Source organism: Thermobia domestica, chromosome 12 (genome assembly GCF_964235325.1).
Source record: "Thermobia domestica chromosome 12, izTheDome1.hap1.1, whole genome shotgun sequence".
Classification (NCBI taxonomy): domain Eukaryota; kingdom Metazoa; phylum Arthropoda; class Insecta; order Zygentoma; family Lepismatidae; genus Thermobia; species Thermobia domestica.
In genome coordinates this window covers 227057222-227075426 of record NC_137465.1, presented here as the reverse complement: position 1 = coordinate 227075426, position 18205 = coordinate 227057222, and the positions used below count along the sequence as shown (strand labels likewise).

General features: G+C 35.9%; 1 protein-coding gene across 9 annotated transcripts in view; it reads right to left on the bottom strand.

Moving 5' to 3' along the window:
• Window positions 1–18205, bottom strand: part of LOC145667074 (dedicator of cytokinesis protein 1-like) — a 172607-nt gene that overhangs the window by 50095 nt on the left and 104307 nt on the right. For all 9 annotated transcript variants that reach the window (XM_081734781.1, XM_081734782.1, XM_081734783.1 and 6 more), the window contains 7 exons: window positions 15673–15801; window positions 12970–13083; window positions 11767–12018; window positions 7910–8110; window positions 6496–6631; window positions 4990–5420; window positions 2314–2529 (listed from right to left, as the gene is read on the bottom strand). In XM_081734781.1, coding sequence (XP_081590907.1) covers window positions 2314–2529; window positions 4990–5420; window positions 6496–6631; window positions 7910–8110; window positions 11767–12018; window positions 12970–13083; window positions 15673–15801 — 1479 coding nt within the window. The remainder of the gene's footprint in view (window positions 1–2313; window positions 2530–4989; window positions 5421–6495; window positions 6632–7909; window positions 8111–11766; window positions 12019–12969; window positions 13084–15672; window positions 15802–18205) is intronic.

The following is an 18205-nucleotide window of genomic DNA, read 5'->3' as shown; positions in this document are numbered from 1 at the left end:
ATCGTAAATACGCCACTGCATTGGTCTCATTGTATTATGAATATTATCTTCCATAATCGTAATAACAGAACAGAAACGGGGTTTTACTTATTTTCACTTTAAATTAATTTATTTCGAAATTTGATTTAAATCAACGATTTTTATTTAAAAAATCAAGTGATTTAAATCTTGAATAAAATCGTGATTTAAATCAGACTGATTTAAATCAATCCACCCTGTTAGAAACTGGAAATTTTGACAATGCATAGGATTTGTAACGTGAGGTACCACTAAGGGAGGATTTCTGGGAGTTCGACGGGGAAGGGGTAAAACGGGATGGCAATTATTATAGTAAAATGACCATATCTCCGAATTCCTGAAAGAAAGAAACATGAAATTTGGCATTTGAACTTAATAAGACACGCGTTTTTTTTATTTATTTTAATTTTTGACCTAGAAGGGAGAAAACGGGATGGGATCAATTATTATAACAAGATGGTCGTCTCGGAATCCCTGTTTAATGTAGAAGACACGTGTTTCATAGGTTTTTTTTTTTTTTTTTATTATTATTTTATTTGTCCCAAAAGGTAAGAAAAGAGGTGGGAAGAAAGGGGACTAAGACAGCCTATACCCTTTGGCTAATTGACCTTGTACTTACGGCCGATCACGGCGTATATATGCGCCTGCAGTTTGTGTTGTGGAAATACTGCAAGACTTATGATCATCTATGTACATGAATGGGAAACACAATGATTTTTTCCCCTTTCCTTTCCTTGATATATTGTTCATCTAGGAATTGTGTTATATTTTATTTTTAATTTCTGATTCAATTATTAACTGTTTATCATTTTAAGGGCAAATCAACTCAATACAAAATTCGTCGACTATTTTAAATTAGTAACATCACAGCAAATTGAATATCTTCTTAAACCCTTAAAAAGCGGGCTTTTAAAATGTAAATGTAAATGAAATCAAATCTTCAAGTTTTACGCCCGACAGTTATGCCGGTTAGGCTAAAGGAGACGGTGATGATGAGAAATGAATGAAATGGTGGAATGAAGAAAGTGGGAGGAAACGGGAGAACCCCGAGAAAACCCATGCACACGGTGTTTGTCTACCATAAAGCTCACTTAGTGCTAGCTGGGATCGAACCAAGTACCTCATGCACCAGAGGTGAACGTTCTACTACCACGGCCCCGTTTTTAAATGTAGGGAACCATTTCAACATGAAATCATTTACACTTGTTTTGAAGGGTCTATATAACTAAAAACTTAGTTCAAATTTAATATCTTTGAGAGGACTGAAGAACACGACACAAAAGCTGTTGAACTCTTGTCTCATAAACCTGTTGTTTATAGGTTAAATACAGGGTGTTTTAAAACAACACCGACAACGTTTGGGAGGTGATTCCTGACATCAAGATAAGACGAAAAGTATAGACCAACCTGGGTGCACAAATGCTTTCTTTTGGAGCTATAGGGGTCCGACAATATGAAATGGAACCTACCATAGTGGAGTAAAGACTTCACTTTGGAACTAATATATGCGCTATTCAAAAATACATGTCCTACGGTACTTCCGCAACAATTTTTATAGGGATAGTTCGTGAGTACTTCAAATTATATGCCCGATAGCCAAAGTGCCTCTATGAAAATTGTTGCGTATCTTAGGATTCTGGAGGATGTATTTTTGGATAGCGCACATATTACTTTTTAAGTAAAGTCTTGACCTGACTACGGTATGCCCCATAGTTTGGAGCGCTAAGAACCATTAAATTTCATTTTTTCATCTTTTAGGCAGCCTACAACTCCTAAAGGAAGCATTTGTGCACTCAGGTTGGTCTATACTTTGTCTTATCTTGGTGTCAGGAATCACCTCCCAAACGTTATCGGTGTTTGAAACACTCTGTATATTCACTGACTGGGTTCTTCACTTTCCCTTTGAGTACAGAAGTTATAATTATGAGATGCTTTACGGGGGTTTTATATCCGAGGCAAATACATTTATTGGAGAAATGAATCCGGGAGTAGAACCGCACACAGCATATGCGTTACCCATCTGACTACAAACGGATATTTGAGTTTACACACAATAGTGTCCTTTTTATCTTAGGCATGTCACTCATAAGTTAGGATATTTTGAGTGATCAAATGCATAAAAAGGGATCGTATCCTATTCCGAAGATACTACCCAAGCATTTGCGATCATTTATTATCGGAATTATGTATAACCTCACAACTCAAGGTTCGACTATGAATACCTATATGGAAACGAATCCATACACGAATAACATTAAAACATTCACAAAGCATATTATCTTTAAACTATTATACCTTTTTCCCATATTTCTGTTCCACATGGGTTTGCATCTCATTGAAACAATCTTCCAGTCTTTGTTGAAATGGCTGTAGTGATGGTGGAGCCCTCTGCCGGTGCAGTTGAATTCCAATTTCAAGCAATGGTATTTGACTTGCAATAAGATCCTTTAACCGAGAAATAAGACCTGCTTCCGATGGGTGACTCTGCATATATTCAGGTGTAAAAAATGCCTACAAAGAAATGTATATATTAAAAATTAACTTAAGTACTACTTTCTGGAAGTTAAAACACAGAAGCATAGATATATACAAGTCTAAATATTAGATACTTAGGATTCCGCTGTCTTGCAATGAGGATATAAAACATATTTTTAGTTCTTAATTTGTACTTAGCAATCCATAAAGGATTAATGAACTTACAACAGAAACGTATTTATTACTTATACTGTTCCACTTAACGGAGAAGGTTTTCCTTTAACCTGTATTCTTACTATCAAATCAAGCTTCCCTGAATTCTCCTCTTAAGTAAAAATAAATAAATAAACAGGACATAGTGATGTGAAAATAACGTTAACATAAAATTACACGAAACTTCTGCACGTAAGCGATTTTTGTTTGTTTGTTTCATTACATGTATATATTCAAACCACTTTAATTATACTTATCATTAGGGTCCGGATCTTGTTGACCTAAAAATTTTTAAAAAGTGACCTATAAAATGACACTAAAATTCCTGTAAAATGACCCTAAAAATCACAAAAATTGACCTTAAAACTTACGTTTTCTCAAACTTTTATTTCATTAAACATTGACATTTTTTAATATCCATTGGATTTTTAATTAACATTTCTCACTCATATTCAAAAAGTTTTGTTTCAGTTAGTTGCAGTCCATTGATCATTTATTTCTATTGATCAGTCCATTGTACGGCATTGTAAGTATTGAAAGCGTCAATTCACTCCCAAGTTGAAACTAGGAAGCACAATAAAACTTAGCAAGTTTAGACTACATGAAAATAATAGATAAAAACCTGTTTAAAACCCTTGTACGCCTTCGAATGCATTTTTAGTTATTCACGTGATCACATTCTTTGTGGTCAATAACCCAAAACTATCTGTTTGGCCACCTACCAACCCCCACCTTTCGTTAACCAGCTACAGTTTAGTTTTCATTAGCTTGTTAAGAATGCAGTTTTTCCACTCCAATAGTCAGGAAGTAAGAAAAGAAATTATTCAACTTCGTCTTTTCCACATCCGTAAACCGTGTTCATTTAAAGATTTTCTTATGTAGAAAAAAAATAAAAAATAAAAAGACCATAAGTGACCTAAAAGTTACATTAAAATATTAAAAAATGACCTGAAATTTCAAAACAGAAAAAAGTAACCAAAAGTTGACCCTAAAAAACTATATCTTTAGAACCGAGAGTTGATGGATAACGTTTTTATTTGAACTTGCCTTGTCCTATGCATAACAGAAAAAAGTTGACTTGTCAACAAGATCCGGGCCCTGCTTATCAACATCATTACCCTATGGAGATAGTTGTGGGAAAGATTTGACGAATTCTTCATCTACCATTGAATTAATAATGGATACTTGAGATTGATATATATATATATATATCGACTAGAAAGAAATCTTAGGATAGTCACGGTCACTGTGAAGACAAGGCTAATCGAAGTTTCTGTAGAGGGCTGGTAGGTCAAAAAACAATACGACAAGTGTACTTTGCACGGTTTTCTGTTGAGTTGAGTTTATTTTGAGTTTAACGTCCCTCCGGGTCTCCCACGCCAAAGACGCGTACGCTAACCGCTTAGCCACGAAGGAGTTCCACGGCTTTCTGTATTTATAATGCTAGGAAGTTTGGATGGTTGTTCTGCCGAATTGTTGCTCACCCGCGTCGTGATGTGTTAGTGGATTTTGAATAGTGTACACCAAAGGAGGCAAGAGTTAACATGCTGCCGTTTTTCTCTTCCTCTATGACTACTGGAAGCACATGGACAGGACTGTTTGGGCCACTTTACATGACAAGATGTCAACCGTTAGTGTTATCGCTAAACAATTGGTTACTGGGGGTAGTCTTATATTTGAGCGTTCCTCCCGCACAATTACCTCGAATACTTGCTCGCTACATGTAATGTTTGTGGTGGTGTAGAAAACGACTGCAATGGCGAAGGGCGAATGCAAAACGGTTGTACTCAACGATAAGATAGTTTATCTCCCGTACCCAAACCAAGGATCGTGTATGTCTGTCGACGTGCAGATGAGCAGAAAACTCCCGCGTGTGTTCGAACGGACCATAACAGTGAAATCAAGGCTTCCAACGAAACTGAACTCTAATATTACACTGTTTCAGTATACTGATACACAAAAAGTTTGAATTTTAGGGAAAGCAACACCCAACATTCTGAGACACTTGATTTGAAATGTTTGAGAGTCAATAGTCGACACCTCTACCTAGGGGTGAATCTGATACAACATTGCTTTATTACTCCTTCTAATATGTTTATCATATATTAAAGACTGTTAAAGTTATCTTCAGGGCCAGTTCCCAATGACAGTTAACACAAAATTATAACGATTTCAAGCAATATATTTCTCAGTTTTTGTGAAAGTAGAGATAATTCCCTGAGTTTTCAAAGCAACAGATAATGTCTACGGACGCAGATTTGATTGTCTATTATGTCCACTTACCTTTTCGTAGTTAACTACACCACCCATAACAGCTGCATCTACAATGCCATTCAATTTCATACTAAGTGGATTCAGCTGAAGACCAGGATCGTTCTTATGGGCAATAATAAGCTCTCTTAAGGACTTATTCGTAGCTTCCATCGTTTCTATTGCGTTCTGCAGTGGACTCACTTCATACGTGTCTGAGGATGTCACTGGAAACCACCGTAAAATACCCGGAAGGGGATACGAAGTCACAAGCACTGTTCTTTCAAGCCAAAGACTTGCGAATTCATTCTCAGCATCACGAGGCTCCTTATGGAAAGGTCGTGAAAACCTGAATCTCTGCACATCGTTCACTCTGTAGTATCTTAATATTTGGTCATTGATTGGTTTCCCAAATGGCCGTTTCTTTTCGTCCATTATAGGATCAACCTTGTTGATTTGCAAATCTAGGTAATTGGTTAAGGAAATAACTATTTATTAATATTTTAGTTTTAAGTTCTACTTTCCTGCCTTCTAAGTTAGTAAAAACGGTATGCTGATGGTGAAATGTATGCAACCGAAAAAGCCCGAACGGAAGATATATACAAGTGCAGGCTCCTCAGAAAAGCTTCAGAAAACACGGTAAGGCAATGAGATCCTCCCTCCATCCCATAATGTGTATTAATTTTAACCAAAATTGCCCACGAACTGGAACTATCATACTAAAATATGACCAAAAAATGTATTCATTGTAGCAACTGATCACATAAAGAATTACTCCTTGACTGTCCGTGAATAGCAAGAAAAACAAAAAGTATTATGATTTTTTAAAAGCAGGCCATTTTACGTTGAAAATCCGATCGAAAAAATAAATATTATTCTTCAAATTTTTATTACAGCACTTACATTTATAAATTAGATATCATTTGAAATTCGAAAGCAAAAGAATGCGCACAACTACAGAACGTAAGTTTCGAAGTTTGAAGTTGGAAGTTAAAGAAAGAAAGACAAACCATCTGAAATTCTCCCCGAAATTTCATTTTCTATGTTTTAACCTCAATCCTTGAAATTCCCTGAATCTTAACAAAATTCCTGGACTTTTCGCGGTCTTCTCGAATATTCTGACTTTTTTCCGATTTTCCAGGTTTGTTGCCACCCTATTAATACACCATCTATATGCAATACATGATAAAATATAAAATTGTTCTTACAATTATAAATTATTCTTGTATATCTTCAGCGTTCAAAAATGAAAATGAAATGAAATCTTTAAGTTTTACGTCCCACGGTTTTGCCGGTTAGGCTAAAGGAGACGGTGATGATGAGAAATGAATGAAATGGTGGAATGAAGAAAGTGGGAGGAAACGGGAGAACCCCGAGAAAACCGACGAGCACAGTGTTTGTCCACCACAAAGTCCACATGGCGCGAGCTGGGATCGAACTTCAGCGTTCAAATATATATATCTTTAGTGTATTATTACGTATAGTACACCAATCGAAATGTAACTATGAGTTAGTAATCAGCTTGTACAAAAAGGATACACTGATGAGGTGATTCTAATACTTCTTCGCCAGGAGGTGTCAATTTGTTCATCAACTCTGCATTTGGCATCTGATTTAATGTTCGACTGCTGAAGTCACTTAATCTCTCATATTCTTTGCCTCTATACACAAAAACCTAAAAAAGAAGCAAATAAAAAAAATACATAAAAGATCCATAATTCTGAATTAGCTAATTCATGTCTCAGCAAACAAGTGCACAAAACAAACTGGCTACGTTTAGTCACTCTTAATTACGGAAACAGCAGCTAGGGGTAATAAAGTTTCAATACAATGAACACCTATCCTTTTATTAAAGAAAAAAAAAACGTTGTAATTATTCCAACACGCAGACTTATAATGAACATACATAAAATATTTTCAACCTTCAATATTTGACAAATAAAGTAACGAATTTCAATATTAACGGAGATTTGCTTTTAGAACTCTTGGTTCAAAAATGTCAATTCATTGAATAAAGTAACTACTTTCAATATTTAACAAACATTAGAGATGGTTCAAAAATACCAATTCAATACTCATTACGTAATTATTTTCTACCTGGCTAGAAACAATTCTATGCAAATGTATGGACCTAGCGACAATACGAAACTTTTGACAGAAAGAGAAATATTTCTTTGAAACATGACTGTATGGGCCCATATCAAGTTATCAAATTAGAATATGTTTTCAATCAATTTTACTACCCTGTTTTTCTTCCTTGCAGACAAACAGTTGGTACCTCTGTGTAAGCACGGTGCTGGTTTGAATTTCTGGTGAAGGTACAACATTTTTGGAGTTTCTCAAGCATTTCGAATAATTAATTTGTTATTTATTTGAAATGTCACGTTCCTTTTCAAAGAGTATAATGTACAGTCCAAACTACATGTACTCTCATTGGGGACTGAGCTCAGGTCTCCCGTATTGAAAGGATCATGAAACAATTGGTGAAATGAAAACGGAGGGAACGGGAAAACCCCAAGAAAACCCACGGACACGATATTGTTCACTACACTCATATGGCAAGAAATCGATCCAAGAACCTTCGCACCAATTCAAGAATCGGTGAGCAATCTAACACTAAAGCACTGTCAACAGATCTGCTGCCTTCTGAATGTATACTAGAGAGTATTCTTTCAAATATGTCAGAAATCAATATCTTTTTCTCTAACACAGACTGTTTACTACTATTGTAATTTACCAGGAAATGTAATGTTTTCATACCTTGTACAACAATAATACTTCTCTATAATAACAATCGGACGAGACAAAGAAGAAATATATTTAATATTTTTTTATTTAAATTTATCAACACATTAACAGTTAAAAGTAACATGACGCTTTTCGACATGGTTATTAAAAAATGTAAAACAAACATGAAAAATAACAGGATTCACTTAAAAAAAAAGTAACTTACTTTATTCTGCAAAAACGCCGGAAAGCCACGACCATAGAAGGCGACTCTGAAATACTCTGGTTCTGGGCGGATCTGTTTCATTATATTGTCATAAAACTGAGACATTCGTTTCAGTAACTCACTCAGCTGGAAGTAATCATAAATTTCTTCTTCATACTGCTTCACTAACTCTTTACAGACAGACAAGGCACATTCCCACATCTGGAAATACATAATTGTATTTATTTATACATACATATATATATAATACAGAAGGTATTTGCATCATGCAATCTCGAACTATTGAAAGAAATGTTGAGGCAGAGGAATATCAATTGAACCCAAAAAGGCGATTTCATTAAATGAATTTTATCCTCTTTCTGTCTCTCCTCTCCGGGGTCTTCTAGAAATGGCGCCCACGGCCCACAGAGCACTATTCTAGAGATCAAAATAAAGCCAAAACGTTGCATGATGTTATACTCTCCAGGACCTCCTTCAGCCGCTATGGAGAATCAAAATTTCGCTATGTGGTAACGTCGCATATTAACTTGGAAGCATTAGCATTGCTCTACGAATCCATCAAGAGGCCTCATCACAGCGAAATTAAAATACCGCTAATTATACAGTAATTATGTGATATCTTCATATAGATACAAGATAATTGAAAAATGGAACAAGAGCGCCCTAGACAATATTATTTTGCATGAAGTACAGTTATCCCGAGTCATCTAGTGGCTTTCCGTTTGCAGCCATTTAGAAACGCGAAAATAAATGTCGAATTTCAAACAGGTTGGAAATCGAAAGCAGGTAAGTGAGTCCTGATAATGATATCTCATGTAAAATAATATTGTCTAGGGCGCTCTTGTTCCATATTGCGATTGTCTTTTATCTATTTGAAGATCTCACATACTTACTGTAAAATTAGCGGTATTTTAATTTCGCTGTGATGAGGCCTCTTAAGCAGTCACATCAATTGCTAAACTAGTAAGTGATGCTACTGTCAATGTATATCGACTTTAACTGCCATCTGGAAAGAATCGGTGTAAGCATTTGATGGATTGATATATCTACTCTATGGTTCTTTATTTGCAACGTTGCCACATAGTGTAATTCACGTCTCCAGAGGAGGGCCCGGAAGGTATACAACTACATATATTTTTTGTTTTGTTTTGACTTGTAGAACAGTGCTCTGCGGTCCATGGGCGCCATTTTTAGAACATTCGATATATATATATATATATATATATATATATATATATATATACAGCCGGTGTCCAACAGTTCAGAGCCACAGGCCAAATCCGTTATGAATAAAGATACGAAAAATGGAAACAGAGGAAAGTTGCTAGAAACAGATGGTTCTCAATCTAAAATGGTGGAATTTTTCCACTCACGCAAACCGTATGGGCTCCACACTGGTAATGTACCATATACTAAATGAAAAAGCAACGTACATAATTCAGCACACTGTTCGAACCGAGGCACATAAAAATGACATGGGTACGTGTACATTGTTGTGTGAGGGAACCTAGAATACTTCGAATCAGTTTTCCAACAATCCTGTATTATTTGTACGATGAGGACCCAATGGAACAGCCTGCTGAACTGGCAACATTGCTTTTTCATTTAACATTGGGTGCCTTACCAGTGTCGAGCTGAAACGGCTGGGCGACTGGAAAAATTCCATTACTTTAGGTTGAAAACTACCAACTCTAATAACTTCCCTCTTTTTCAATTTTTCGTTTATTGACTCATAACAGAGTTGGCCTACAGCCCCGAACTTTTGATACACCATATACAGGGTGTCCCAGGAGGAAGGCGCAATATTTTGGGAAGTAGTAGTATGAGTGTTTTTAAGCAAAAAAAAAAAAAAAAAAAAAAAAAAGTTCATATAAACATAGGTCCTAATCTCAACGGTTTGAGAGCTACAAGTTGTGAACTGACTTTATGTTGCGTATTGCTCACCCTGTATTTACTCTACAAAAGTGAGACATAGCGAATTTGAAAGGTAATGGAATGGCTTTTTGAATGGTATGCAACATGTGGCAGTGGTATCTTTGGAAGGGAAGCTATTGAGGGAAATTTGGGAAAGTTAAGGTTATCTAAAGAAATTGGATGGCAACACTGATTCCCAAATATCCCTCAATAACTTCTTTTCAAAGTTGCCACTGCCACATATTGCATATCGTTGGAAAGTCCATTATCATCAGCTTTCAAACCCGCTATGTCTTACCTCTGTAGAATAACTACAGGGTGAGCAATATCCAATATAAAGCCAAAAATGGTTCACAACCTGTAGCTCTCAAACCGTCGAGATCAGGACTCATGTTCATATGAACTTTTCTACTTAGAATCACCCATACTACCATTTTCCGAAGTATTGTTCTTTCCTCCTGGGACACACTGTACAGTATATATACATATTAGTGATGCCATGCATTGTTGAAGCGAGCGATACTCGCTCTTACTAATTTCTATCCGAAACTCTGACAAAACACACACAATGTTCTACAAAAATCTTTTTGTGTTTAATAAATATTCATCAAAATCTTATATAAAACTGGGGAGAACGCATTTTCTCATTATTTGTCCATTTCAAATGCAAGCGATTGAGATTATAGTAAATTCTCAGGAAAAAATATGAAAACATATTCGACAAGATTGTATTCTTTTCACGAAATATTTCATAAAATATTTATTTAAATTTTCGCGGGAGTGAGAAGAGGACTAAGTGAATCCTTATATTTGATTGCAAAAAAATGAAATGAAATCTGAGTTTTACGTCCCACGGTTATGCCGGTTAGGCTAAAGGAGACGGTGATAGTGAGAAATGAATGAAATGGTGGAATGAAAGAAGTGGGAGGAAACAGGAGAACCCCGAGAAAACCCACGCACACGGTGTTTGTCCACCACAAAGTTCACTTGGCAGGAGCAGGGTTTGAACCCGGGACCCCATGCACCAGACGCTCTACCACTGAGCCACCGTGGCCCCTTATATTTGATTGCGTTCAACTGCAAGGGTGAGGATTATGTTAAGAAAAAGCCTCAAAAAAGTATACACAAAATTCCATGAAAATACAATATTTTTACGAAATATAATCATGGATCATATTTCTACTTCGAGGGGAAAGAATCCATACAACTTTAGGAGGCTAAAATCACAGCTTAATTTTGACTGGTTTTCATCCCAAGCACGGGAGATTACAGAAAAGAGTTAACGCAAATACAGGGTGGCCCAAAAGTAGGTGTACACCTCTGCATTGATTAAGTATAACATTCTAGCTTATAGGTTTATTTGCTTCGGCTCTTTCGAGCTTAAGATGTAAGTAAAAAGACATTAAGAACAAATAATAAAGAAACTAAGTCTATCTGATAGATAACAATACGAAATGGTATAAAATGCAATGAGTTGATCAGTATGTGACTGTACACCTACTTTTGGGCCACCCTATATACATAGTATTTTACCAAAACTGAATAAATTTTACGTAAATCGTCGTGGAACTTAACAAAATGATCAGTGGGGCGGGGGATGGAAGGTGTGGATTCTGTGTCTGAAGAAACCACTACTTTTTTTTTTTTTTTAACTGATTTTCGCACCATACAGAATGAATGATTGTGATGCTTCAAAGAAAATATACGACATATTGCATTAAAATCGAACAGTTGGAATGAAAACTATTGTGAAACATTTTTTCTTTAATTGGGAAGGGGTACACTTTTAAAATTTGTTATCCAGGTTGTATTCTCTTTTCTTTCTTTTTATGTGAAATAAGTGAGCATTTCACATCCATATGGAATCGGCATTCGAAAAATGTGTTGGCAGTGGCATGAAATACCGTATTACGTAATGCGGCATGACCCCATAGATAACTTACCTTTCCTTTATCGAAGTAGTTAATAATATCGTAATACAAAGCCTCCTTCAACTCCCGGTGAGTCTGGCAGTGAGGATACTTCTGACTCTTCAGAAGAGGAGGTAGCATTGCGTCCGACCAATTCAAAAGTTTACTATGTAGCTTCAACGTATTAGCAGCTTCTGTGTAGTTATCACACTCCAGATGTAAATCACATAATTTATTCACGTATCGTATGTACATTTCTTTTCTGTTAATTTCACTGTAAAAGTCCTGTAAAACAAAAGATCTATAAAATATTTGGAAATAAAATTAGTCATACATAAAAGTAACACTAGTAATATTTTAAAACTGTTATAATCAAGTAACAACTAATGTGGACATTTTTTTCGAGCTACCCGGTGTTTGAAAGAGCAATTAAACGAGTTTTGACGGAATAATATTACTTTTACACTCTTTTTTCGATACTGTTCTATGTTGTAGTTATTGTTGTCTTGTTTTCTTTTTTTTTTCTTTTGTTAACATTTTCTTGTGTAAAATGGCAAAGTTATGCTGTATCTGGGAATTTATTCAATAAATAAATAAATAAAACGGTTTGGGTACAAAACCTCGCCTCCCAAAACTTCGCGGCCCAAAATCTCGCCGGGCCGAAACCTCGCGGGCCAAAATCTCGCGCCCCAAAATATCGCCATACCCAAAACCTCGTAATGATCTCGCGACACAGAATCTCGCCTGGTCTAAATTAAGCGAGACGTAGTGTCGCCTGGGAAGAAATATCGTCAGGATAAAACCTCTTCACGACGATTTCTTCAATGTAGAATGTTCTATATATTACTATATGTATATATTTAGTAATAACACATAATTACATTAAAATAATGACAAGAAAAATTCTAATGCATGCTTTGGAAATCTATATATATAAAAATTAAATGACTATGTTTGTTACATTATACCTCTTGAGCAATCCTACCGATCTCGATCAAATTTTCAACATAGATGAGGTTAGACCCTAGGATGTCTTTTATAATTTTACTTTGTCGGCACAACAAAAGGGAGGGGGAGGGGATATATATATATATATATATACAGAGCCGTAGCTAGAGATATCGGCGCCTGGGGCGAAGTAGATTTATATATATACGATACGTCTCATATATATAAAAGAACTCATTTTGTTTTCATTGGTTTTGGGTTTCATGTAAGAACTTATTTTTTACTTACCAGAAGATTAACGGTACAACTCATCCTATTTTCCTTATTCTCATCAGTAATAATTGACCTGTATTCCAGAAGTCTTTCCATTAGCCGTGTAACCGTTTTTACAAATTTTACACCCTGCAAATAAACAAACATTAATCACCAAAAATTGATAAAAACTTTTTCTCGTTTACAATTAAGATTTCGTTCTTCACAGGCAACATTACTTATTAGCTACACAGGACCGATTTCAAATATTCGCAAAGTAAAGAACTAGAGAAATATACACATCGTTAAACGTTCATGTCTGCTCTGCTATCGATTTCCTTTGATAAATCTTTTCTTGGTAGATTTCGCATATGACAACTGTTACTAATACTGATCATCATCATCATAGGTATTTTGCCTTTATTGACAGGTCCCTTGCCGCAGCTGAGAAGCTTCCATGCTCCACGGTCCTCCGCTAACCTCTTCGTCTTCGCGTATGATCTTTCTGTCTCTATATCATCCATTAATTGTAGTCTCCTTCGCCCCCTCCCTCTCTTTCCCGCCACCATACCCTCTAGGACGTCCCTCATGATACAATCTCTTCTTAGGCAATGTCCCAACCAGTTTCTCTTCCTAATAATATCTAAAAGTGTTCTTTTCTCACCCACCATTTCTAACACCCACTCATTCGTTTTCCGACCGACCCAACTAATTCTTTCCATTCTTCTCCACACCCACATTTCAAAGACTAATACTGAGAAACTATCTTATTATCTCATAGTATGTTGAAATTCCACTAATATTTGATCACCTAATTGCTGTGTTAAGTACTGTTTTGAATTTAGTAATATTGTATTAATACGAGATACGACTAACGGTGATCGGCGGATCCTGTACAATCAAGTTTTATGAGCTATACAAAAGCCCGAATATAACAGACCTACCAAACGTCTTAGGTGGTCGAATCATGTTTGTCCGAAGGGAAGCAAATTGGAAAGCGTTTGAAGATTCTAGGTTTTGATGTGCAAGAAGACCGCTAGGCAGATCAAGAGATGGAGTTTACAAGGATCTACAACAAATCAAAATATGGACTGACTGCAGACAAAAAACAAGTGACGTAACCCACTGGAGGAAGAACCTTGTAGCTGCGAGCGATACTCTCGATCTGATTGTGAAATGATGATGAATTGAATACGGAACTTCGTAACAGAGGAATTACAGTTGCAGCTTTTTTTCTCACGAGTGAATTGTTAACTGATAAGGTTGAAGAAGTTTTGCTTGAGCTAGCTGTTGAGGAATGATGTGATGGAAGTTACGAATGACAAAGACATAAGGCAGAGAGCGGTTTGAAATGGAAAGGGTGGGACTCTTTTAAGTGGAAGTACTGCAAACCGCTGATATACCATCTAATACAACTAATACAAGCAAGTTAATTAATGTATTTTAGTCCTTGTTATTCCGTACATTTTAAAGATAAAAATGTCCCAGATTAAAAAATTTTCAAACATATTAATCCTACTGCAGTCCATATAGAACCAACTTTCTCATAACTGTTACCACGAACGGCTCAGCAAACAATTTTAAACAAATGTTTAAGCTGTTCTTAATATAAGACGCGAAGTGAATTTTGCTCCGGCAGGTTAGAATTAAATGTACAGATATAGTAAACTACTGTTATACTTTACATTAAGATTATAATGTTACACATTATTGTTATACTTTATTAGTTTGAAATCATTCAATGTTGTAGATGAAACTCAATTATTTCTAACTACATAATACTTAGGTTTAAAGCTTCCTAACATGTAAATCAAGTTCATGAGAGTAGCGTTATTATCACAATATCACTACTTGTATACTGGAGTGTACATTTAGATACTTTTTTTTTAAAATCAGAATTTACATCCAAACAACCGTCTGATTCATCACTGTATATGTGAAAGCAAATAATAATAATAATAATAATAATAATAATAATAATAATAATAATAATAATAATAATAATAATAATAAACTACATCCATATCCCTTTAACACATTTTATTTTTTGAAAATGAAATGAATACGTCCCGTGGTTATGCCGGTTAGGCTAAAGGAGACGGTGATAAGAGAGATGAATGAAATGGTGGAATTAAGAAAGTGGGAGGAAACGGGAGAACCCTGAGAAAACCAACGCACACAGTTTGTCCACCACAAAGTTCACTTGGGGGGCAGGGTTTGAACCCGGGACCCCAAGCACCAGAGGTGAACGCTCTACCACTGAGACACCGCGGCCCCTATATATATATTTTTTTAATTTTTTGAAAAGGACAGTCCCACATTATTTTAATACTACCTGAATATACCCATTCTTCGCATCGGGGCTGTATTTGGAAGTCAACGCCTGTGGGAGTATCACTATTCATTTCAGTGACCGCGAAAACTATGAATTCGACACTAATATCGGTCATTTTCTACCACTTTTATATGTCCAGGTAAACGCCTCCTGAAACCCCTGGTTCGAAATTTGAAAAAAAAAAAAAAAAAGCTTCGTCTTGATCTGGAGCCTGGACCAAGGTACCCGTGACCAAAATTTGCTAACTCTCGGTCCACTCGTCTGGTCCCCAGGCTGCACACAGACAGACACACACACAAACAAACTCTTTATTTTATTTATATTAGATATCTATCATGAGCTAGTTAAATATTATGATTATTCATGTTTTACAATAAATAATTACATATACACTATGTACTTACCTGATCTCTCATTGTGGCATGGTTTTCACAGTGACTTAGCATTATGGAATGAAATAATTCTTTATAATGCTCATCACCTCTTCCACCTTCTACTAGTATATCTAGCTGGGCTATCATTTGATTCTCGAACTAAAAAGTAAAGAAACCATTGTGAAAGATTAAAAATAGGCGTAATGAATCAATGTTACAAGGATCTTTAATACAGAGCACATGCATGATTAGAAAAAAAAAAAAAAAATCTGACCAATGTATGCACATGAAAAATATTTACAAGATTATTTTAAAATGTTTTGAAGATATATATGTACAGTATGTCGGAAAAATAATGGAACTCTTTAAATTAAACAAAACGAATTAAATATTTTGCCAACTGTAGTTCCTTTTATTCAAAATACATCCCTTCCGCATCAATACACTGCTAGGCACGTTCAACCAATGCTAGCATAGGATTCTCAATGTCCTTTTTCGGAATCGCCTCACTGACACTCGTCACGGCAAACTGGATATGTGTCACATTGTCATAAAATGTTCTTTTCATGGCCAATTTTAATTCTGGGGATAGGAAACAGTCACACGGCGATAAATCAGGCGAATATGGTGGATGTGGGAGCACACAGATTTGTTTTTTAACAAAAAAGTCACGAACTGTGACGGTTCTGTGACATGATGCATTGTTGTGCAATAAGATTAAACTACCTGGGGCTTGATACTCGAGCCTTACGCGAATAATTCGCTTCCACAAACGCTCCATAACACCCACATAATAGCCACCGTTAACAGTTTGACCCTGTGGAACGAATTTCCGAAGAATACCTCTGAAATCGTAAAAACAAATCAACACTGTCTTCTCACATGACTTTTGAAAACGCAATTTTTTCGTTTATGGAGAACCTGTAGCACTTTGGAGATTTGTTTGTGGGTCCTACTTAAAGCACCAAGTCTCATCATCAGTTACAATCGTTTCCAGGAATGTTCTGATCCGTCTGGCTGTTTTATCAGGTCCTTGCAATGTTCAACGCGAGCAAATTTTTGGTCGTCAGTTAAGGTATGCGGAACAAATCAAGCACAGACTTGCTGTTTCTTTAAATTCTTTGTCAAAATTTTGTGAATCATGTCTCTTGTCGTATTTAATTCCTTCGCCATTCATCTCTCAGTCGAATTCGCATCGCGGGTGATCATTTCATGCACTTGTTCCACTACCTCATCGCGATTTTTGCCTGGCTCTGGATCGTCTTCCCAGGACTCATGACCGTCGCGGAATCGCGGATACCACTCGAACACAGTGTACAAGATAAGCACTCATCACAATACACTTGTTTCATCATTTCTAATGTTTGTGTAAATGTTTTACCTAGATTGAAGTAAAATCTAATATTGGCTCTTTGCGTTATCGTGTTTTGGTGACGAGGTGACACCAGGTACACTCACTTTTCTTGTTATAACATGACACTCCGTTAATCAGTTCTTATAATTGTGGTCTCGTTTTGTTGAACAGATATCCAGCTTTCTGATGATATGTTGCTTCAATAGATGGAGCTAGTGGTTATCTGTACAGAAAGATGATAAAAATGGGAAGCGACATTCCTGTTACATTGAAGGAATGTGACAGGTGTTCTTATGTGCATAATGTAGGGTGACCAGATTCTGACAAACAAAAAGTAGAACACAAATATAATAGTATATGATAGCCTACTGCATCGGCAACAAGTATGTCGTTATTTCATTTAATGTTAACCTTAAGTTAATCATTCATTTTCGTTACAAAGAAAAGTACTGAAAACAAATATATTGAAGGAATTCAACATTACTCCAATTGTTTTGGTAAATGACAAACAGTGGTTTATTTTTATGAACGTACAGTGAAACTTCGTGAAGGGCTAAAGATTTTTTTTTTTATCGATTTTCAGAGAGTGGGGTTATTTTAAGGAATGAGAGAAAATTTAGACCGGCACGAGGGAACCTCAACTAACTTGGTTAGCATCACTGTCATAAGTTGGAAAAAGAAACTTTTCCTACCTTACCGACATCTTAAGATGTCCTTCTCAGTGAAAACAATGTATTGTAAAACATGGTTTGTTGATTTCTCCATCCCTAATCTTTTGAAGAGTGTTATACAACACAGCGGTTCATCATTCAGGAAGAGTGCATGTGATTCAAAATGTTGTGAATAAAGAATGAAACATTAAAATATTGCAAATAAGTTAACTCAGGACATTTTAAAAAAAGAAGGACTTTTCTCAATTTTCTAGGCGTCTTCGCAACACGCACGACAGCTCTTTAGAAAACAGTACTGTACTGCATAAATCAGTGCGTCTGGTCACCCTAGCATAATGCGAGACACAATTATAATAATCTTGTCGTATACATATATATATATACGGTAATAAACAGAGTGCCATAAAATTTCCCTACCAGAAAAAAAACATTGTAGCTTTGTTATAGTAAATGGCGTGGTCGCAGAACAAAGGAATAATGAAGACTAAATACATAGGGACATTTGATCATAATTAGGCAGGCCGTGGAACGACTGCTG